The sequence below is a fragment of the Platalea leucorodia genome, assembly GCF_965183815.1.
Source record: "Platalea leucorodia genome assembly, chromosome: 4".
NCBI classification, from domain to species: Eukaryota; Metazoa; Chordata; class Aves; order Pelecaniformes; family Threskiornithidae; genus Platalea; species Platalea leucorodia.
The window spans coordinates 105415538-105438965 of NC_138826.1; the positions used below are offsets into that span (position 1 = coordinate 105415538).

The window sequence follows — 23428 nt, forward strand, 5'->3', positions numbered from 1 at the left end:
GTAACAAAACATTTATAAAGAAGAAACAAATGAACCATTTCCTGGGTTTACTTTGCTGCTTAACTTAGGCTTACCGTGGGTGGCCTTTTCTATTCTTCTCTTGCTGCACTGCCAATAGCTATTATGGTCCATTTTCTGGTATTGGATAGATGCTGTGTGTGCTTTTTTCAAGACTATTCTATATCTCAACAAAAAGCAGCTCTATTTATTGAAAAAAAAAAAAAAAAAAAGTTGTATTGTTAAAAAGAAGAGCAAGATCCTGGAGAAGACCCAGAAGACAAAGCTCACAAACTAAACCTTGCAAACAAAAAACAAAATCCATGTTATTCAGGTGACTTTCATTCACTTACATTACACTTACGAGAAATGTAAAAAGGGTTGTCATTCACTGCAGTTGTGAGGAACTCAGGTTATATGATTGGGCACTAGAAGATGTCCCAGGGCAGGGTTCCTGTGTCCCCTGCTTTTCCATCTTACTTGCCAGTGTGTGGTGCAGTAAGGGCTGCCTGCCTCAACGATTAGGTTCTCTGTGTGTTGACCCCTCTTCCGTTCCTTCCCCTCAATGCTTGCTCACCTACGCCCTTCTGCTGCTGTTACTTGTTTTTCTCAGGAATTGAGGATCTTGCAAATTAAGGGGACATTTGTCCACAAGGAGGTTCATGTCTCCTGTAATGGAAGGAGTACTGGCTTCTTCCATGCGTATGTGAAAGGATGCCAAAGTCTGTGGATAAGAGCTCAAAGTTGTGGCTGTACTAAATATGTGGCAGAAATTCTATGTACTTTCCATTTTGTTTTCTGGATGTTACCTTCTTTCTTACCAAAATCAGTAAAGTTCTGCCCATGTGAATCTGTGTTTTGAGCATGAATTGCATTTTTTCTGTTTTTTTCCTCTTAACACTTACATGTAATGGGGAATCTTCACGTGTTCTGGAGGAATGTGACCCAGTGAAGTGCTGTGTTGTGCTGCAGTGAAAGACATAAAAATAGAAGCCTAGAACAATATGGGAAAAACCCAGACCCAGTGTCATCGTCACATGGAGCAAATTTAAGGATCTGCTTGTGTACAGCATTCTCTCCAAGTTTGGTATCGTGTGTCCAACCAGTTGTCAAACTTCTGATGATGTAGGGGTAACAGCCTCGCAAGCTGGCACGCTGAATTATATAAAATAAATCAGAAAAGAGTCTTCTCTGTATTTTTTGCGCTTAACCCTAAATGAATCACTTAGAATAAGTATACCTAATTATTTGTACAGCTATAATGCTTCCACAAGCATAAAATCACAGTTCATAGACAAACAAAACCTTGTGGTTATCTAGGGTGATGGGGATGGAATATCGGCTGACACAGGTAACGTACAGTAAATGGGTAGTTCGCTGCGGTCACAAGACTGGCGCCATGTACAACCAGCTTGGGTTATGCCTTCATTTTGCAGCAGCTAGACCTGAGCTGGCTCCAGGAACGAAGAGAACTCGCTAGACACTGTACTCAAGCTCAACTTTTTCTAGGCGTTTTGGGTAGTACTATGCCCAGCTAATAAGCCCTCTCTGAGCCCAAAGCATTAGGAACTTCAAGGCCTGGCTGTCGTCCGAGGGGAGCTGTTGATCCCAGGAAGAGTTCTTCCTGCATTGGATACTGGAGTCTACTAAAGAGGGTACGAGTTGGCTCCATGCGTGGTTTGTTAGATTGGGCTCCCGCAAGCAGCCCTCCAGCTGTTGAAGCAAATTTCGATCCTGAAGGCTAAGTAGCCATAGCTGAAGAGCGCGCCTCTAATCCCAAAAGCCCTGAAGGGTCTGAGCAGGCTGCGCACATGAATGGCCTGTCTGTCCAGCGTTACCGCTCTGCAACCACAGAGGATAAACTGTCTGTGGATACTAGGGAAATGACCGTATGTACGGCCATCAGCTACTAAAAATCCATGCCCCATCAAAAGTCACAAAGTTAGCATGAAGCTGTTAAAATCATGTGCTTTTTGCCTCCTGAGTTTTTGGACTGCATTAGCTTCCTATGTTCAAGCTTTTCTCTGAAACCTTAAGAACTGGGAAAACGTGCATATAAATAGAGATTTGTATTTCATCTAGCGGAACTTCAATAGAATTATTAAATATAGGAGTTGACAACACTGAAAAGGTAGATCTAATTTAAGCAATGACTGAAAATCACACTAAGGAAAAGTCTTTAATCTGTGTGAAAATGATGCCATCTCTGTAAGCAGAATAATGGCTTTTTATCCTTGATCTTAGAAAGGACAGACAGCAAAAAATGTCATAACTGTGAAGGGTTCTGGGTCAAGAACATCATATCTGAAACAGCTATTGCTAAGATTGTTACAAAGTTGTAAATTTAAAAAAAAAAGGTAATAATTGTGTTTCTTTTTAAATTATGATAGAAAGTCTGTCTAAAGTGGTCCTGTATTCTATCGAGGCACGTGGGCATACTGCTTAACGGTGATGTCAGAAGTACGATATGCAATTAAAAAGTCACTTATTTTGACTGCCTACATCAAATTAAATGCTAACAGTAAAGACTAGATTAGAGATGGGAGATGATACGCCTTTGCAAATATCAAAGTTTATCTCCGTCATGCTATTCTGTCCAGCCGCAGGAGGTAACATCATAATCAGAGGTAAGACACCTCAGAATAAGTAGTTCCAGAGAAACTCAGGAAACAGTAGCTGAACCATTGGAAGGATGATTTGTTTCCAGGTGTAAGTGAGTATGAACTGGGTATAAACACAAGTGGTTGGCCAAAGCTGAAGCCTGTAGAAAATAACCTTGCAAAAGAAAAAGGCGCTGTAAGTTGCCGGCAGTTGTTCGTGAGGCGATGCAAACACCAAGAGGCTGGCAGAGGAGCCCTCTCCAGTCTTGGTGCAGAAGTGGGGAGGGTGTGAGTTGGGTGTCATGCAGGGTAAGGGAAGGTGAGGACCTCTAACCCATTTCTTCCCCATTAAATCAAGCTAGTTAACAGCATGGGTGTTTTTGTTTTGTTTTGTTTTGTTTTTAAGAAGCTGTTTTGAATCATTTTAGTTGGGCTGGTTACAGGCCCCCAAGGAAGGGTTTGCAGGTGCCAAGCACAGGTGGGCCCATATTTTCACTGTGACTGGGACCAGAGATGTCCTATCCAGGGACTAGTCTGAAAGCTGAATATTTTTTGAGAAATGACACAGAAAGGGAAGCAGCTCATCCTGCCACCTAACAGTTTACTCAGGGGACGATGAGGGATTCAGGGGACAACCCAGATTGCAGCTATGATGATATAATAGAAGAGGGGGAGACAGAGTCTAAAATAAGAGGCGTAAGTGTATGCTGGGAGGAATGCAGGCAGTGGCCTGCCGCTTGCAAAAGTGTGATCACAGAGGCAGCAGCAGAGATCACAGATGCAAGTCATCCTTGAATCTGACAAACAAGAGAGTTCAAACAACGTGAAATCTCTATTTTTGAATGCGTCACTGTTAATAACTTGAATTATGATGATGGTAAACCAGGCAAGGAAAGAGCCCGAAGGCATTAGCTCTGATTATCATTTGGTACAGTTTCTTGACTGCGGAGGAACTCATTTAAACCAAGTCAGTCCCTGGCCTGTGCAGCTTAAATTCATAATTTCCCATTGGAGGCCCCAGGACTCAAGTTGCTCTTTGTTTTCTCTTTCTTTTACTTTTTTTTTTTTTTCTCTCTCCTATGTGCTTCCATCCTGGGTCTAAAAAGCTGCTGTCATAAGAATTGCTGAAGCTAAAAAATTAGTGCTTTGTACCATCTGAAAGCTTTGCAGCCTTGAGTCATATGGAGGGTAAAAAGCAATCCATCTTAAAGATCAGTGTTTTTTAAACAACTGAAACCCACATTTGACCTTAGAATTGGGAGGAGAGGGATGTTTATCATGATAACAGGATTTAAAACCTAATTCCTCCTAGTCTTGTATAATGTACACAGTATTTCACAAACCGGTACAAGCATGAGTGGGAAGGCTTGTGAATTACCAGAAGAGCTGAGATGTTAAGCACAGACTGCTGTTTTGGACAATGTTATTTATTTATCGGGATAAACATTTCCTTTTCCACTGGAAAAAAGTTGGAAAGGATACAGAGTATGTATTTGTGAGACTTGGTGGTGGTCTCCAGTGGCTTCATTGGCCAGGATTATACACAGCACAATTATACCTAATCTTTGTTACATTAACAGCTAAGCATCGGCTTCCTTTTTATTTCTTCAGATTTACTTGTGCAACCTTCATGTTGTCCCTGTGGCCAGTCGTGTGGAATGTAAGAGATCTCTGTTGCCAGTTCTTCTCACATCATTCATTCCTTGAGCTGCTCCACATATTTGAGCAACACAGCATCCTCATATCCTGAGTAACTGTGTCCCTACCCTACTGTCGGAACAAGTGTCTCTGTCGTATCCCTTCCACCCACTCTTCAGAGTGATACCAGTCTCCTCCTTCCTATGCTTCCTTTCTTCTGCTCAGGGAATGCCCTTCCTGAGGTGCTCAGCAAAGCCACAACCCTGTACACCTTTAAAACTTCCCTGAAGATCCACTTCTGTGATGCTTGCAAGAAACTAGCTAAGTAATCTGCTTATCTATTTCATTTATCTCATGAGTGACTCACTCCTTCCATGGTGCCTGCAAGAAAGTTGTTGATTAAGTCGACTTCCTCTCACTCTGTTTTTAGCAAATAAAAAAGTTGCTGGATTGTGCCCTGCATTGGCCTTCACAGTGGTTGGGTAAATTCTAGGATAACTGGATCAGGATCACCTTTCGGATGCCACTCAGTTCTTCCTGCCCATCTGTTGCTTGTATCCTTTGTTTCTTCTCATTAGAAACACCACCTTGTTCTCCAGCTGCCTGCAAATAAAGAGGCTTTGCTCTTCACTTGGCTCTTCATGACTTTAGCAGAACATCAAATATGTGTAGGAGTCCACCTACTTGGAGCTGATTATAGGCTCGGTGTATTAGTTTGGGAGCTACTCCAGGCACGATCAATGTTTTTTGTCTCTATCCAGTGTCCTACCACAATTTGCAGGAGTGTCTAAAACACTGTTCATAAGGAGCTAATAGCACTTGGTGTGACTGTTGACTGTTGTCATCCTGCTCCGTGCATTTTTCACGTTATCTAATTTTTGTGTTTGTAACTCCAAAAAAGTTCTGTAAGATAAATGTGTGTGAAGGTTCTCAGCTTGCTAATGCTCTCTAGCAAGCATAGATAGCATTATCCACACTTTAAATAGAGAATTTCAAGGTATTTTAATTGAACACAGTTTTAACTTAATGGATAAGAGTAACAATTTAAAGATCTTTTTTTTTTCTTCATAAGAGAAGGTAGCAAACTGAATCTTATTAGAATTGTACTGTGTAGTATCATGAAGTAATACGTACAGGGATTGTTTTTATTCCCATGCTACATAACAGGCGGCATTTATTTGTGGCTTGTTGTGCTTGTCATGTCTTTCTAATGCACAAAACCCAGCGGGTCTCCCTTTTGTGCAAATGGTGACGTGTGTATTTAGTGTCCTCTTCAGCGGGGCGTCTCCATCTGTAGGAAGTTAAGCACATGCTGTGTGTCAGCAGCATCTGTGGGCTGGAGTGTAAGACGTGTACCCGTTCTTCACTTGTTACCAGCATTTCCCAAGGAAATGGAGTGGCCTTGGCTATGTCAACATCCTAATTTGATACCAGTTTGGTGGCATTATCATCTAGCAAGCTAATGGTCACATAGGTAATTAATACTGCTAGACACAATGGCAGTGTTCCTCTAATCAGTAAAGCCTCCAGTTTCTTCAGTTAGACCCAGAGTTTGAATCACTATAATCCCTATGAGCCTTGCCTTGGAGCTGCAGGCTGGAGCTGCACTAATGAAGCTAATTCTGTGGTTACTTTTCCTGCCATATGGGGAAGAGTTACCTGGCGATGAGTCCTGAACATTATCATAAGCGTTCGTAATTTGCTAGGTGGAAGACAAGGGAACTGTCTCTGAATACTCAGAGTTACTGCTGACTGGCTCCCACGGTTGCAGTCCCTGAGTAGAAGGTGAAAGAGGACGAAGGAAGAAGCAAGAGCCCCCAAGAGGGTACAGGTTTCTCCAGTGAACTAGCTGAGAGCTTTGAAGTAGAACATGCCATCAAGGTGGACTTTTTCTTTTCCTCTTCTAGTTCGGCTTATGATACCAAAACAAGACAGAAGGTGGCAGTAAAAAAGCTTTCAAGACCTTTTCAGTCACTTATTCACGCGAGGAGGACCTACCGAGAGCTTCGGTTGCTTAAGCACATGAAGCATGAAAACGTAAGTGGAGAGTGAGTTCTTTCCCTTCGGGTTTTTATGACAAAAGTTTGCACTATAGGCTTAATTTCAGTTAGGTACAATCTTTTCCAAAAAGTACGTGCAACTGCCTAGCTACCCAAGATACCTGGACCTAGCCATCTTACGTGTGGCAAAGTCACTGGACTTTAGAGACTTTCAGTAAAAGGCTGCCTTTTTAACGAAAAATGATCTAATTTCATCTTGAAGATGAAGCTAATGAAATCCAAAGCAAGTGGTCCTACTCTTCCCTAACTAAAGTAATAAGAGTGTTCTGCTCACTACTGTTGGATGCTCTTGAAACATCAGTCCAGGAAAAAAAAAAACCTCAAACCTGCTTTTGCAGAATTTGCATTCTGTTGAGAAATTAAAGGCAGATACTCTCATGGAAATTAACATCAGTGTAGCATCTAAATGGAAGATAGTAGAACTTCAGGCCCCAAATAATTGAGTACTATTCTATGTTTATGTGGCAAACGGTTGATTTCAGTGGGAGTATCCACCTGCTTAAAAGTAACTTGATGAACTGAAGCCTGAATAAAATATAGTGAATTGAAAAGTATCCTGGAGAAAGGATGCTAAAAAAGTTAAACAACAACAGAACAAGATAACCCATGAAATTGTGCATAATCTTAAGTATAACCAGTATATAAGCCATGTGTCAGCTTTTCTGTAATGAGACGTTACTTTTTCTGCCTTTATTTCTGATTGTCTAAAGTCTTGTTGTAATTACTTCTTTGTAATTAATATAATTTTCTGTTGGTCATGGAGATAGCTGAGGCTATACCTGTATAGACCACCTATTGTGCCAGTTGTACTAAGTTTTCAGGATGACCATATGTCATATTTTTGTAAGTTTCATCCCCAAAATGCTAAGCACTGTCAATACTAATTACACGTTGCTTTACAGATTTCTAAAAATAAAATGTCGATTCCCTCATCTTTCAGGTTATAGGATTGCTAGATGTTTTTACACCTGCAACATCAATAGAAAATTTTAATGAAGTGTAAGTAAAATTTTAAAATCATTCTAACTAGTTAGTAAGCAAGTAAGTACCACTCTGGTTTTAAAAAGGAAGCACATACTTTTCTAATAGACTTGCAACCACAGTTGGCTTTGTGTGAAGAGCCCAAATAAATCTTTTTGCAACTTCTCCACAGAAGAGGAGGCAGGAGGATGGGCCTCATTTTTGCACTTTTTTGAATGATAATTACTAAGATTATAGGTATATGGTAAATGGTTTGATGCTGCATAAATGCCAGTAAACTTAAAACTTTTTCAGTTCAATTATGTGTTAGCTGTAGATTATTTTTTCCCAGCTACATGGGATAGTTCAGGAATGCAGGAAAGTATTCTGTTGGTTAACGGAGACAAGGTAAATTTAGTTTAGATTCCTGACTAACCTAGGACTAGGTGTATTTTGGTGTTACTCAAACATACGATTTATGCTCTTGGTTTACATAGTGTATAAGCACTTAGGTAAACAATTTAGCAGAAGTAGTAAGTAATATATTTTTGTCTCCATGGAAATTAGTGGCCAAACCCCTTTGACTCTGGGGCAAAATTACACAAATGAGAACTGGGTATGATAGATGCATACATTTGTCCCAGCACTGTTTTTGGAAAAGAATCAACATTTCTGGAAAATTTGTCAAGAAATAAAACTTCCAGTGGGGGCAGGGAGGGAAGTTACACAAAACACTCTTATTTCAACCAATCCAGTGTTAATCTCCATCATCAGATATTACGGGGCCTTGCAGGTACTGTAGTTTCAGTGCCTCAGGCTTCCACTTTCATGTTGGGTGAGGCTTCTTATTCATCTCAAAATACGATGTGTTCTCCTCTCACTGAACTGCCGCAGTGTGTCATGGAGAAAACAGAGATAAAAACTTTTAATGTACCGTAAGGATCTTTCTTTTTCATGATATTAAATCTCATAACTGTGATTCTATTATGAAAGCTCATAGCTGATTTAAAGGGAATAAACTGTGTTAGTAGAAAATGGAAAAGGAACCTACACAGGAATGTGTAGTTACTCTTTACATGTGCTGCTTTTAGAAGGATTTACATTCTGCCATTCTTAAATCAGGTGTGTTTCTTTGTTTTCCTCTCTCTGATTTATTTTCACAGGTATCTTGTGACGAATTTAATGGGTGCTGACCTGAATAACATTGTGAAGTGCCAGAAGTTAACGGACGACCATATACAGTTTCTCATCTATCAGTTACTTCGAGGTCTTAAGGTACTGGCTGAATGCAGGATTTTTAGAGTCAGCAACTGAAATGTTGTAGTAATGACTGGTTCATTGCAGTGACAGTACTTAAACACTATTTTCCTATGTCTTAAGAGTGCACAGATAGCAGCAATCATTTCAGAAATTATCAGATCGTTTTTCTAACCAGAAATAAAACCCCAAGCCTGCCAATGTTTACATGTGCAATGCATATGAATACTCCCCTTTAACTTTAAATCAGTGTCTATTTAAGTTATTATCGAAGGAGAATCAGTTGCTATATAGTGTCTCAAGAGAACATGTTCTGTAGTGCACAGTGTGTTTTTAGACACTTCACCTGTCATGAGAAGGTAGTGAAAAAACTTTTGAAGAATGTGAAATTGATAAAGAACGATATGGCAAGTAACTCACATTTGCGCTTTGAAAGACAGTTTGAAAAACTACAGCCCTGATTTTTGTAGAGAGCATCACATGGATGAAGAGATAGCCAAGTTAGTTGGGTTCTTTGGGAAACGTCTCGAAGTAGAAGTTTATTCTAGCAACATACGATGTTGCACACAATCACCTAGGATTTACTCTGCCTGTAAGTCATTGTTTTCTTTAATTGTATCAGTTAAAATCTATAAAATTAGATAACACAGGCGATTGGCAATGAAACTGGAGCAAAATTTTCTTCCGAAAGAATTAAAATATGTATCATTTTACTGGCATTAAACATATAAGTCTCTACAAACAGGAGAAGACGTAGAAAATGCTTCCCATTACTAGGTGATAAGCATTTTCTCAGACCAGTGATAATTTTTCCCAGGTATAAGCGAAAAGAAAAGAGACGGGTCAGCTGCTTTAGTAGCTAACTTAACAGTAATTGATATTTAAGACATGGAAAATAACTGTATGTTTGAAAGCAAGCCGTGGTAAACACTGGCTCTGAAATATACTTCTTACATGATTTTCAGCAAGTCACCTTGTGCCTGAGACAGTAATTCTTATTCATGCATGCGGGTTCTGTCAATTTAAGTGCAGATTTTAGTGAATAAAAACTGCAGAACTGAGCCCTTAATTGCTTTGTCTCATTTACTTAAGTTAATAGCTTAATTAGGAAGATGGATTCTGGAGTTAATTATCCGGCTTGCGGTTTTGAATATAAGGCTATGTTGTGTCAGAACTAAATAATAGTAAGAGTTGTGCTCTAAAGTGAATATTAATTTCAGAAATGCACTCAGGTGCATTTCTGGCTCTGTTTTGAAGGGGAGGGGTTGATTGTGGCTCGTCTCTTCTGGAATTGAAATTCTCACATCTCATTAGTCGAAGAACATTTGATCATATATAACTCCTCGCTTACATCTATGCTGGAGTCATTACAACGTGTAATCGCATACCTGAGTAAGCTTTGGGCACGCTGGTAGGTGCGTTCAGCAGTACGAAGCACAGGCTTCGTGCCCTGCAGAAGCTGTCTGAGCAGGCGAAGCGTTAGCGTGGAGCTGCGTAGTTTGGCAGGCTCCTGAGCTGGCTGGTAGAGGACTGCTTGGTGGCACCAAGAGGAGCTGCTGTCGTTGTCTCAGCAGAGCAGGGACACAGCTCCTTCTGTTGCAAACGGTGATTTTGGTTTCCTCTTCATTCAGCTGCTCGCAGTTGTGGTGAGGAGCGCTCGGGGTGGCCTTGCCCTGCTGATAAACAGTGCGTAGGTCTGGAACAAGAAGAATGCCCTTGTGTTTTCTTTGGGTTTTCCCAGTTGATATGTACAGGTTTTGCATGTAATCTCTGCTCCTAAATAAAGGAGATGAATTCACCTCTAGAGAATAGAAGGGTTTCAAAGTCTTGCTGATCCTGGTAAGATCATAGATAAATTGGCTGTTAGTCCTAACAAGTGAACGACAGGTAATTACAGAGTCAGCTTTTCTCAATCTTTGAGTTTTAATGTTTTATGTAAAATAGCAGAGACACTAAATAGCCACTGAAATACTGCTTTGAAAGTGGACCTGAAGTAATGCTGTGGCTTAGGTGGGTATTTTCCTCAGTAACCTGTCTCAGGGTGTGAGTATCTTTCACCCGCATTCAGCATTCTCAGTATGGGAAGGTGACTTCTGTCATCGAGGGGTCACCCATTCTGCTCCCTGGGCCCCTGACTTCACTGAGCCACTAGCTGACCAACATGGACATCCAGATAAGACTGGAACAAATTCCAAATTGGTGAGAAACTTTCAACAGAAGAATCACTGCAAGCGCTCTTTTATGGTAGAATCTAGTCTTCATGGTTACCTTTCTTGAAATATCCAGCTCTGGATAAGACAAAACAAGGAGGTTTTGAAGTTCGTCATACCTCCATTTGATCTGAAAAGGTAGCGTGATCTAAGTCTCTTCTGCATATAAAACAATCAGTCTCGGAAGCAAAAAGATGAGTGGCTTATACCTTCCTTCACCTCTAACTTCAAATCTTAACCTTTTTCTTTCCTTTTTGTTTCACAGTATATTCACTCGGCTGGAATCATCCACCGGGTGAGTTCACTCATTGCGATAATAAAAATGAATGGAGCATGTCCCTCCATGCATCAAATGTGTTACTAAGACATAGTTATAATATACTTTGAAAGGTTAAAATCGTACTTGACTAACTCTCTCTGGTCTCCTACAGGACCTGAAGCCCAGTAACCTAGCCGTAAATGAAGACTGTGAATTGAGGGTAGGTATCATGCTGTTGGAATGAAGAATGTTGTAAAAGCTCTCAAGATGATAGTTTTGTGAGAAAACATTAGCTACCATTTTTATTTCGGATTCCATTAATTTCAACTGGATGCTGCTGTTGCTCCTCTGGCATAGAAAACCCATTTCCATGAACATATGTTTTCTCCCAAGTGTTAATTTAGTATGAACACAAGTATCTTTGCAAAATATTCATCCCTAGTTCCCTGCAGATAGTACACAGGCTAATAATTTGCCCTATGAGTGAGTACTTAACTGAGTATATCTTGAAAGTTTGACCTGTGATATGTATCAGCATCTGGCATGTTTAGATGAAGCCTTGTAACAACTTTCATTTTTATATCTATAGAATATATAAGCTGAATTAAATAACGATATGAAAAAAGATACCAGTATTACCAGGTACGTTACCCATTACATGCAGTAAAAAAAAAAAAAAAAAAAAAAAAAAAAAAAAAAAACACCAATCAAAAAGAACCCTGTAATCCACACTTCTCAAATGCTATTTTAATGTACACATCTATATAAATACGTATCTTTGTGTATCTGTGTGATACGATACTACATAATAAGCATGAGACTCTGGAGAAGGAAAACATGTCTTCTAGCTTTCTAAGCCTTTCAGCCTAAGAATGAGAAGTTTAGCATTTCTCCATGACAGCCAGAAACATCTCTCTCCCTTTGACTGAGACTCTGATGTAATCACTTTATTCCAGCTGCGAGGGATTTAAGAAAAGATTCCAAATGCTACAAGACCAGCAAAAAATCACAACAGTGAATAAGTGCAGTGCAGTTAGGTTCTCGCACTAATCCGGATCTGTGGTGAGAAGCTGTAGTTCCTGTTTGGTTTAGTGACACTTGCAGATGCTCAGCAAGTTTCATGATTATCCCTTTAAAGTCTTCATGCATGTATGTTCAGCATCTGTGAAATCTTATGGGTCATCTGGGTCTGATCATGCACTCTAAAATGTGTGCTGTATTTTTGTACTGTAAGTAAAGGAGACGTTTAATCTTTTTTTTTGTATTATTATGGTATCTGTGCACCTCCCTGCCTAGCATTTGTTACACTGTTCTTTGTTTATATTTATAGCTTTACTTCCTCTGATACCAAATTATTTTCTAATAGAACAAACTAGTGGATATTTCCAGGTACAAACAAAAAGGAAACAGAAGCAAAAAGAAGGAAAACGTGTGTGTACACATTTGATAGAAGGGATCAGCTATTAAAGAAAAATATTGCCGAAACCCTTATAAAAATAAGGCATTAGTGTTTGAGTTTCACACCATTATTCATGCCTTGTTTGCCTCGTGCTTTTTAAGGTATATTAGAAGTAAAGATGTTAATGTGTTATTTATATCTTAATATTTTTCTTTAGCCTTTTTATATCGTTAAATTGGATTATAACTGAGGAATTTTGAATGATACTCTTAAAATTTTCTTACTCCCAATGAAAAGGATTAGCCATCAGCTTAATAAATAATCCTGGATCTCATCAGGGGAGGTTGCCACTGATCTTGATTCACATTTCTATTTGAAGGGCTGCTAACTAGCTCAGATGACTGACTTAACAAACAACACTGAGGCTCAGATGGTACCCTTTCACAGCAGTCTCTCTTAGAGTTAGGGATACCTTTTAGCTCCATAATTAGTGGGACATAGACAAATCAAAAAATAGAAAGCAAAGAAATGATCAGGAAAAATTTAATTGAAATAACTTCCCGTCAATGTAAACTTAGCAAGGGAGAGCATATGGAGGGGAAAATTTTGCTATCAAGCCTATGAGTAATATGCATACCTAAACAGAGCTCCTTTGTTGTTTCGGTGGGGGAGTTCTACCAAAAACAGATGGTATGTGATTTAAATCTACCTTGTTACGCAGGATATATGTTGCTCTCCTAGTGGCATCGGAATGATGTGCGATTTGGGTAAATCCTTAGATAGACATGAGAGGGAAACAACAGAAATTCTGCGTATTTGTGAGCAGCTCGTGTGGTCTTTAAATGTTTAAATGGCCAGTGGCACTTGCTGTTGGCATTTTACACAAACATTCCCAGTTGATAGTGTTTCATTTTTTATAGCAACAGTGCTTATTTTTAGCAAGTGAATGTCAGTGGAAAACTGAACTTGAGGCAAAACGTAAAGTTTGCCTTAGAGGACAAAAGGGCCAGGCTCATCGCAGTGGAAGCATCTTTATGCAGACCTGTAGGCTGCAGGGCTACAGCAGGGAGAGCAGATGAGCTCGTCCGCAGTGTTGCTGGTTTACTTCACCGATAGTGAGGGACTATGGATAAACTCAGAAATGAGTAATGAGGAAAATCAGTACCTATAACAAAAGTGAAAAAGGATTTTTTTTTTAATTATTTTTTATTTTATTTTATTTTTATTCTGTAGATTTTAGACTTTGGTTTAGCACGACAAACTGATGATGAAATGACCGGATATGTTGCAACAAGATGGTACAGAGCTCCAGAAATTATGTTAAACTGGATGCACTACAATCAAACAGGTAAACTGTGGAGACTTGCGTTTTGCTACAGCTGGATAGTTTTAAACCAAGAGGCAACTCTGTTGAAGGATCCCTTTGATTCATCGTACACGTTTCTCTCTCCATGTTTTGGCAGTTGACATCTGGTCGGTTGGATGCATCATGGCAGAGCTATTGAAAGGGAAGGCCCTATTTCCAGGAGATGATTGTATCCTTAACATCAAACAAAAAACGCAGCTATAAAAATGCTCTCTAATTCTGCCTTTTTTCCTAATGACTTGAGTGTTCCTATGGAAATGTTTTTGAGGTAACAAACTTCTAAAACAGTAAACAATTTTTGCTAATCTTTCAGTTTAGTGTCTATGACAGCTGAATATGAGACCCACTGGTAGGAAAAAAACCACTAACAGATGTTCCTAAACAACAATAAGTTACATTTATTCTTTGTTGTGTATCTGTATTTAAATAATAACCTAGTTACAACAGAGCAGATTTCTTCCATGTGTGTATCTTACTGAAATAACATACTTTGAAGCTGAGTAAAGGCAATATTTTTTGATTGGCTAATATAATTTTAAAAAATAGAACTGCTTTTAGGCTGGAAGTTCCTAAAATGCAAACAAGTTAACTTTTAAATAATAAGTGAATTAATAGGCATATTGTGTCCTGTTATCAAAAAAAGCCAGCAGTTCCAGAAATACCACAGGAGCAACAAAATCCTGTCTTTTCTTCAGCGCTGTGCTGTGGTCCCTGCTGGAGCGTCAGGGATTTCCAGTGGTGTTTCCTGTGCTGGCAGGAGAAAAAAAAGAGCCATTGCTGAGGAGAGCTGTAAAATAATAAAAGAAAACCAAAGAAAAACACATAATGAGGAATGAGGAAAGAACTGCATCAGAGGAGGAAAGCTTTTAATACGAGAAACAAAGGCACATTCTTCTGTACTGAATATTGACATTTCTCGCTACTCTGAAACACCTCAAAAAGCAAACGCTTCTGCTAAAACTAAGCCATTGCCAGGTGCAAAACAACATAACATTAGAATTGCCTGAAAAACTGCTAAGAGAGCTGAGGGACCAGGTCTCCTCGCTGACCTTTCTGTTGTGCTCAGCATCGTTAGGCTCTATTGTAACCACAGGCATTGTCCAGATGTTCATCATCTGGATGATGACTGTGCTTCAGACTGTTTGATTACATGATAGGTGGTATTTGGAAAAATCAATATATCTAGTTTTCAAGAAATAAGGTACTTTTTGCTGTTATAAAATATTGTCTACAATTATATGATTACATCAGTTTAAATAAAGCTGTAAAATAACCTTGAGTCTCTAGGGAAAATGTAATATACTTTACAGGTCATATATGACAATGAAAAAGGAACATTTTCAAAGTTTTTAATCTTGAGACTGATATAAAACAGGTTTTTAAAGCTACCGAATGAGAATTTTCCACTTACCAGCCCTCAGATTAGTAATCTAGCCCTATGTGCTGTATCGTATTAGACTGTTCTTCAGAAATCCCTCAGATCACTGAAACATAAATGTGCTATTAAAATGAAGCTTAAGAATATGTTAAATTGGGAGCTGGACAGGAAAGCAATATTTTGCATGTATTTTTCTCATGTACAGGCACGCCTGACAGATTCATATAGTACAATAGAGAATTTGATACTCCAGGACTAGGCTTAAGCAGGTATGAATTGGTATCCTTCCGTGGACTACGATGGAATTGTCTTGCTGAATAGTTTTAAACATCTTAACTATCTGCATGAAAGCTCATTAATTGTTTAAACCCAGAAGGACGGTGTCCTGTTTATTTCCCTGAAATAATGCAGATATCGATCAGCTAAAGAGAATAATGGAAGTCGTGGGCACACCCAGTTCTGAACTTCTGAAGAAGATATCATCAGAACATGTGAGTTCACAGCTTCATTCGGTTCACTGACTTTCTATCATTCTTTTCTCTAATTGGCATCCTATGTCACTGGTCCTGTTACACAGATACTCTGATTTGGAAATGAGCAAACACTTCAAAATTATCTCTATTTTTTCCTGCTAGAATGCCACCATTCAAAAAATATTCTTTTTAGAGGTAGCCAAATGCCTTGACTGTCAGCTGGATTAGTTTTGATACTTGTTCTCATGTACTCAGTTTTTGAAAGTTTTGCAATTGGTCCTGATGATCTTTTATTTTGCTGCTATACTTATAATTAAAAAAAAAAAATTAAACTGATGCTCAGCTCAGAGCATTATATTGTTGTTATTAAATCTGATGTCTCTGTAATTTTTATGCTTTCCATTGTTGTAAGGGACCTAAACAGAGATACCAGAATCAAATAATGTGTGTTCTACAGGAGTGCTCTTACTTGGATCCCTAATTTGAAATTGGTATTTATTCATCTTTCCGAATGCTTGTGGGAGGTCCACTTTCACGATAGTATCTAGTTAACGGTGTGAGTTTTAACTCTCCATATGACTTCGTTAAAATAGTAATCTAGTAAATGAACACTTTCCACTTTGTTTCCCTGCTAAAGCTACATTTGAAGAATTCACTTTTAAGTAATAATTGTGGATATCCAGCTGAGGAATGAGATGTGGTGGTGACTGATAAAGGCAGGTGATGGGCACAGTGTAAAAATTCAGATAAACAGCACACAGATACCTCCTGAGCTGAAGCTGTTTTCTTAAACCTTTTCTATATACACCTCAGACTAATACTAATGGCTATTTTTCAGCTTGTGTGTGTATCAACACACACACAACACCACACATAACAAGGCCTCGTAGGTCCTTGTATAGCCTTTGTGCGTTATTAAGATCCTACGGTTTTTGCAGTAACGCATTCGCAGTAGTGTATACAAGTGAGTGATTTACCCACAACTAGTCACTTTGTAAGCTTTTTGATTATGAGATTAAGCATCGTAAATATTTACTGGAGATAGTATCTGCTTTTGTCTTTAATTTCTTGTGTTTCAGAGCATACCTCAGTGAGCTACAGGAATCCCAAAACTGTTTTACTGGGGCTAATTATACCTTTAGAGCACAGGGAGAACACAAAAACCAAGTTAATGACTGGGAGTGCTGCCAGGTCACCTCTGGGCTGCTGCTGGTTGGTTAGAGGAGCAATGTCAAAGGAGATACGTACCTTGCTTGGAGATACTTGCCTCTTGCAAGGGAGTGTCTATCCTGTTCCTTCGTTCTAGTTCTTCTTTACCTTGTACTTTGGCCTTATTGTTTAGATATTTCTTAATGCAGCTTGCAGTCCCAGACAATTTTTTCCATTCCTCTAACAGCAAGGTCAGAGGTTTTCTAAAATGCCAAGCCTGTTTTCAGTTATAAGTAGAGGATTAAAGAATTACAAACTAAAAGATCAACCTCATGGGATGTTTCAGCACAAGCTACTGAGCTGTTTTGTCAGTCTTTCATGTTAATACAGGTTTAAATGATGAATGCATTTCATTATTTTTAGAATAATTTAAATGTCTGGATTCTATTGGTGGGGGTTTTGTGGTGAATGTATAAGCAGAGGGGACAGGTTGGTAAGTATACTTTGATAGGTCTGTGTTGTTTTCAAAGGACTTCTGGGCAAGGTTGGAGATAATTTTGACCGTATCTTGTTCAGTCATGTTTGGATTAGTGATGTTAATTAATGTCCATACAGAAACAAATAATCCACAAATCCACAGATGTTTGTCATAAGATAAATTTACCTCTTGTTTCTACCGTAGTCCATAGCTTCCATGCAAGAATGTGTGACAGCTCTCTTTTGCTCTGCTGTTCATATATATGTATAAACTAATGCCCTGGAAGACTTAACTCTGATAAGAGCTGCACACCCTGACCTTCTAGCAGGTGTTTACTGCCTTTATGAACTTTAGGGGCATAAAATAGGTGGAGTGAAGCCTGTGTTTGACTAGTCTTTAAACACCATTCTCTGCGTGACTGGCTACAGCTCCTAAGAAGAAATCATCCTCTTAGAAAGCCTTGCTGTCAGCCCCCATAGTAAAAAGGGAAAATGCTAATATAGTTTTAACAGGTTGGGGACATAATGCATGAAGGCTTGCTTCTTTTAGTAAGACTTTGAAATATGTCACTAATGGTACTCTAGAGTTTTGATAGAATATGCTTACATCTTACAAGAAGCAGGAAAAATAAATAGATCTGCCTCATTAAATTAGAATACAGTTTGAAAAGAGACTATGCTATGTAATGATTTAAAATATCTTTATATCAGTTCATTGTAGCCGCAGAAATTAAGATGATGGCAGAGAGAACAGTGTAGGGAACAGGATCTGTTTCCCAAGTGTGGTTGTAGGATTGCACAGATGATATGTCAGAGTATTTTATAGTTGCTTCTTGATAGTCCAGAAGATAGTTCCACAATTCTCAATCTGATGTCTCACTTGAAGCCATGGGGCTTCTTGGTATGAACAACTTTATTTCCTTTGCTGTCTTCAGTAGGCCAAGGATGCTTAGTTAGCCTCCTGCAGATAGTCTCCTTCTAACAGGATTACTAAGTGTGCAGGGAGCCATTCCTCTAACACAAACATGTTTTAAAAGGATTAAGGTTTGTTCAAAGACCAGCTGGGTTTTTTATGGATTTGGGGACAGCCATTTGCCTCTTCTTTTAACTGTTCCATTTCAGAATTCCCTGTTCTGTCTGATCCCAGCCCTTAGGACCAGCATTCAACCTCTTCTCTTGACGACCTATCTACCTCAGCAAAGAAACTCGTAGCTCATGTAATGTCAGGCTCCATGCTGACAGCTGTGGGTCCGATATGTGGGTAGGCTTTTCCTAGCTGAGTTTGGATGAGCCTTTGAAAGCCACAGTGACAAGGCAAGCTATAAATTCTGTTAAACATCTGAAGACCTGTGCCCTGGGAGTATCAGGATTTGTTCTTTGGTTAGTGAAGCTACTGTTTGACAGAGGAGAGAGAGGAGGGAAGGATGCAGATTGGATTATACCACTTGGCTGAGGGTAGCTGAAAGATGATTTACATTGCAATTTCTGGTTGAACGTTACATGCGTGTGTTCCCTGGGGATATACTGCAATGAACCAGTAAGCATAGGTGAAAACATAAGTGCTAACACATAACCCTTAGAGGAAAATATACCTGTTTAAAAATCTCTGGCTTATTGTGCAATATACAGGAGTGACTGTTTAAAACAAAGTCATACATTATGGTTTTATGTAAAGAAGGTTTCCCACGTATAAGAAACAAAAAATATGACATCTGTTTTTTTAGAGTTGATGTGGTTATTGTTGGGCAGAATTTAACCCCTGTGCATGTGGTATGTATATTGATTTATTCCTAGGCAAGAAAATACATTGAATCTCTTCCACATATGCCTCAACAGGATTTGAAAGCAGTATTTCGTGGTGCCAATCCATTAGGTAAGAAAGTCAGACTGATACAGGTTAAATCTTTCACTAACATAGGAACTCAAGCCTTCCTTTGCTATATGATCCCATATAGTAATGATCAGACCAGCGAGAAGAGCATTGCTTAACCTTTCATCCTGAGATTGTTTTCCCTTCGTGAAGCCTGTGTCTTTTGTTTCTGGTGGAGATTACGGGAACCTCCTAAAGGAAAATGGTCTGTGGATGAAAAGCAAAAGCCAGCTATATATATAGCAGGAATAAATAAAAATGTCACGGGGTCTAGACTAGAGACATCACTTCTGGCTCAGGAAGGCCATGAGCTGTAAATTGCTGGCGAGCAGAAGAATATAGCAGGAAGTATAGCTGCTTGAATGACCCTTTTGAGTATTATTTTTGAGGAATATATTAGCCATTGCTGGACACAGGATACCGGGCTAGACAGACCTTTGGTCTGATCCTGCACAATTGTTTTTATGTCTAACCAATTGGTTCTCCTGTGCAAAAGAGGTGTTTCTGTGAACCATTTCTTGTGACACGGCAAAGGAGATGTTTGGGTCACCGGAGTCATCTTACTGCAGTGCCTGGTCAGTTCCATCGAGTGCACATTAGAACATTGTATATAGGGAAGTACTATGAGTTAAAATGTTTTGAATTCGTTCTGTGTATTAAAAGACAATTTTATTTTTACAAATACAAGTAGCTGTGAACGCTTTCTTACAAAAAACAGGATTTATTTGCATGAGGTACATGAGAGCATGCTACATATTAATATCATAAAGGCAAATTAATGACAGTGCTTATATGAAAGCACTAAAAATAATTTTTATATAATATTTTAAATAGTTATGATAAACTTTCCATATAAAACCAATTTCAGCCTTACAGATCTCTCTCATTTCTAATATTCTGCAACTGTCGACTTCAAACATATTTTCTTTATGCTGGGTCCTGTAAAGTTGCTTTGGGGTTTTCATCTGATGATTTCATTGGTGCAGCTAATTAAAAGTGTAATCTCACATTGACAATTTTAATTTACTTAAGTTTGCACTGATCAGGACCAAGTTAAGCACATGATGCACAACACAGGATATTTAACTTCTAAGCACACAAGAGATCTTTTCAGAATGGCAGCCTTGGATGTCTGAGGAGGTGAATCAGATATCAAATAGACTATAACGAACCTTTGTGCATACCACAAGCAAACCAGAAGCTTCCTTCAGCTCTGAAAATTGTTCTCACAGTATAAAATCTTCAAAACTTATTTGTTATATTGCCTAAATTTTGTGGGTTTGCCAATAATGTTAACTGTCTTTAAGGTGAGTCAGAATAGATTGTAAACAGTTGCCTTCTCTTTTATTTCTAGATGGTCTTTTCTGGCTTTGAACCGTGTTTCTCTTTTTCCCTTAGCTGTAGATCTTCTTGAGAAGATGCTTATATTAGACAGTGATAAAAGAATTACTGCCTCGGAAGCACTTGCACATCCATACTTTGTACAGTATCACGACCCAGATGATGAACCTGAGGCCGAGCTGTACGATGAGTCAATAGAGAATAAGGAGCGAACCATAGATGAATGGAAAGGTAACAGAATTGCACAGAGTAGTTAATACATGCAGCAGAACAAAACGTTACTTAAATAACAGTTTTCCTCTGTTTCTAACCAGAGCAATTTGAACTCTTAAGCCTCAGGGAAACAAGATAAGTCCATGTGTGTGCTTGTGGGAGTGGAGAGGTGGAAAGGGTTGTGTTTCCTCTCTGGATTTTGCTCCCTTCCCCCCCATTCTGTCATCTCCTCACTAGATTCCCTATAGCAGGTTTAATCTTAACTAAAAGCTGATGCTAGTTACCAGGTAACCACACGTTCTGTCTTGCTTTTAGTTTTCTAAGTCAGATCCTCAGCTGAAGTAACTGTCCTAGGGCAAGTAACGCTATTTGGTATTCTGGTCTAGCTTTGTTCAGAACCAGAAATGAATATTTTCCACGTAGATGTGTATTTTGCTAATCATTCTTTAGATAGCCAATTAATTGGAATTAATAGATCATGCTATTGGGATCATGCTATTGATCCTGTTTGAGATGAGAGTTGATGATTTTACTTGGGAGTGGCACCCCAAAACCCATCCTTGAGAAATACTGCAACAACCTTTCTGTATTAGTTAATTCCATGCTTGCATCACGATCATATTGCACTACAGTATCACGGAAGTCAGGTGGCTAAACATTAAGTTTGCAAGTACTAGACATTTTAAATTGACGGTAATGTTCTAGAAAACTAATTGTTCCTGTTTATCAGTAAAGTCCTTTCCTTGGCTTAAGATTAAATATGTATTCTATAAGATAAATGTTCTTCTGTTTCTGTTTGTATATTCCATAACTTTTACTCCAGAAAGGTTTGATAAAAACATATTAGCATAGTGGGTAGGTTAATGATGAAGAATACTGACCTCCCATGTCTTACTCATGCCCTTCCACTTGTGCCATGTTTTATCCTGGGCATTGCGGGGGAGACAAGCAGACTGACTACAGCAAATACATCTTAAAGAAAGACAGGAGCAGGCTCATGGGTCTCTCTACAATAAAGCAACCTCAGAGAGCCCTGAAAAGGGTTTTCTAGAAGCCTACTGCGTCTGTACAAACAAGGAGGACTGACTAGTATCTCTTACTCCTTACACGTGCTCTCCTCTGCAAAACCTGGCAGCATACAGCACTGCCCATACATCTTGTTTATTGAGAGGCATGTTCAATTTGCTGCTGTACTTCCAAGTGGATGATTTGTTTTCTGCTACTTTTTCGGTTGACTGAGTCTTTAACAGGAAAGTTTAACAATTTCCGTGTCACGAAGCTGATTTCTCTTTGTGATGAAACTCTGTTGAAATTATTTCAGGAACAATCTTAGCTTAACACTTTCTGAACTGAAGTGAGGATGTGGAGGTGAATTCTCTAGAAAGGACAGTATCATATTTTTCTACATCACTGTCCTTGCTGGAACTACAGGTCAAATTCCTTCTTTATACAGGGGAAAAAAAAGGCCTGAGACAAAAATCTCAGGCACAGGACATGCAGCTCTTCCTCCTGGCCATATTTTTATCTTGGGGAATAAACTTTTCTATTTTCAAGTACAGTATGTACCACATTTAAGTAAGATGATGTGAAAGGTGACCATTTGCGTAAAATATGTATATTGTTGATGAATTATTGATCCAGTTTCTCAAGATGTCAATGCCGTGTTTCCCCTATTTTTCTGTTCAAATTAAAAATCAGTGGCGCTTAATCCCAAGAGAAACTAAGCACCGGAGTAAAATGAGATTTCAGACACTTTGTCTTACACGTTATGCACTGAAGAGTTTCCTTGGCCTCCACTGCACACTGCTGAGGCTTGCAGCCCAAGCTTATAGATTTCTTTCTGACATGTTTAATCAGTTAGAAAATATTTCAGAATTTTAGAGCCCAAGAGTATGCTATTCAGAGTTGAATGCTATGCACTATCTCCCCTTAGCTGTTGCTCCAGTTGCACATATCTCAGCATAACATCTGTACGCTCTGCTGAGTAGGTGGCGCGAGAACTGGGTAAGGAGCTTCATAAACATACAGTGCACAGCCAGCAGGAATAATTTCTAATACAGGTCCAGGTGTCCGATTTGTGAGTACGCTGGCTTCCTCCGAGTTCTGTCAGGACCGCTCTAGCTCCTACCTGGCTGCCTGTGACCAGATGCTACTTAATAGCCACAAGTCAATCACTGAAAGAGTTGCCTAACGAATCCTTCCACCTCAGGGGTTCTGCACACAGCATTTCTTTCAGAGAAGTCCTTCACTGAAGCTGGCACACTGGTCACCATACACCATGCTAGGGCATAACACAACCACAGCGTAAGCTCTTCAACCTGAAGATTTTTACACACTTTTTAGAAGACTGCTAGGTCCACTTGCAGGTGTAGCAGCTGTCTCAGATCTGTTCAATAAACAAGTTAATAGGCACAAGTTTGATTTAAACATTACCGTTTGGAAACCAGAACCTGAAGTAATGCATTGTTAGCCATATATTTATGTGTGAACAGGATTTGGTCCTTAAAATACAATATCTAACTTCAGAAAATACATAGGAGGCAGCTGCTGACAACATATTCCATTACCATGCAAGGAACAAAGGAGGGCACGACTGTCAGCATGAAAAGATAAAGGGCTATTCCTAAAGCAGGGTGAAATAGCAGGGAATCCATGTTTCTAGCTAAGTCCTTCCTGATGAAAATAGAACTGTTACATGCTTCTAAGACAAAAGAAAATTTTTTTCAGAGGACCTTAAAATTAAGTAGGTTACAATAAAGCATAAAAAAACCCCAAAACCTA

At 39.1% G+C, this 23428-nt stretch overlaps 1 protein-coding gene across 1 annotated transcript in view; it reads left to right on the forward strand.

Annotated features, from left to right (window-relative positions):
• The window catches only part of MAPK11 (mitogen-activated protein kinase 11), a 33259-nt gene that overhangs the window by 7951 nt on the left and 1880 nt on the right, over positions 1–23428 (forward strand). The window contains exons 2-11 of the mRNA XM_082308900.1: positions 6143–6272; positions 7236–7294; positions 8419–8530; positions 10988–11017; positions 11154–11201; positions 13614–13728; positions 13844–13915; positions 15536–15615; positions 19018–19096; positions 20492–20665. Of these exons, the coding sequence (XP_082165026.1) occupies positions 6143–6272; positions 7236–7294; positions 8419–8530; positions 10988–11017; positions 11154–11201; positions 13614–13728; positions 13844–13915; positions 15536–15615; positions 19018–19096; positions 20492–20665 (899 nt within the window). The remainder of the gene's footprint in view (positions 1–6142; positions 6273–7235; positions 7295–8418; positions 8531–10987; positions 11018–11153; positions 11202–13613; positions 13729–13843; positions 13916–15535; positions 15616–19017; positions 19097–20491; positions 20666–23428) is intronic.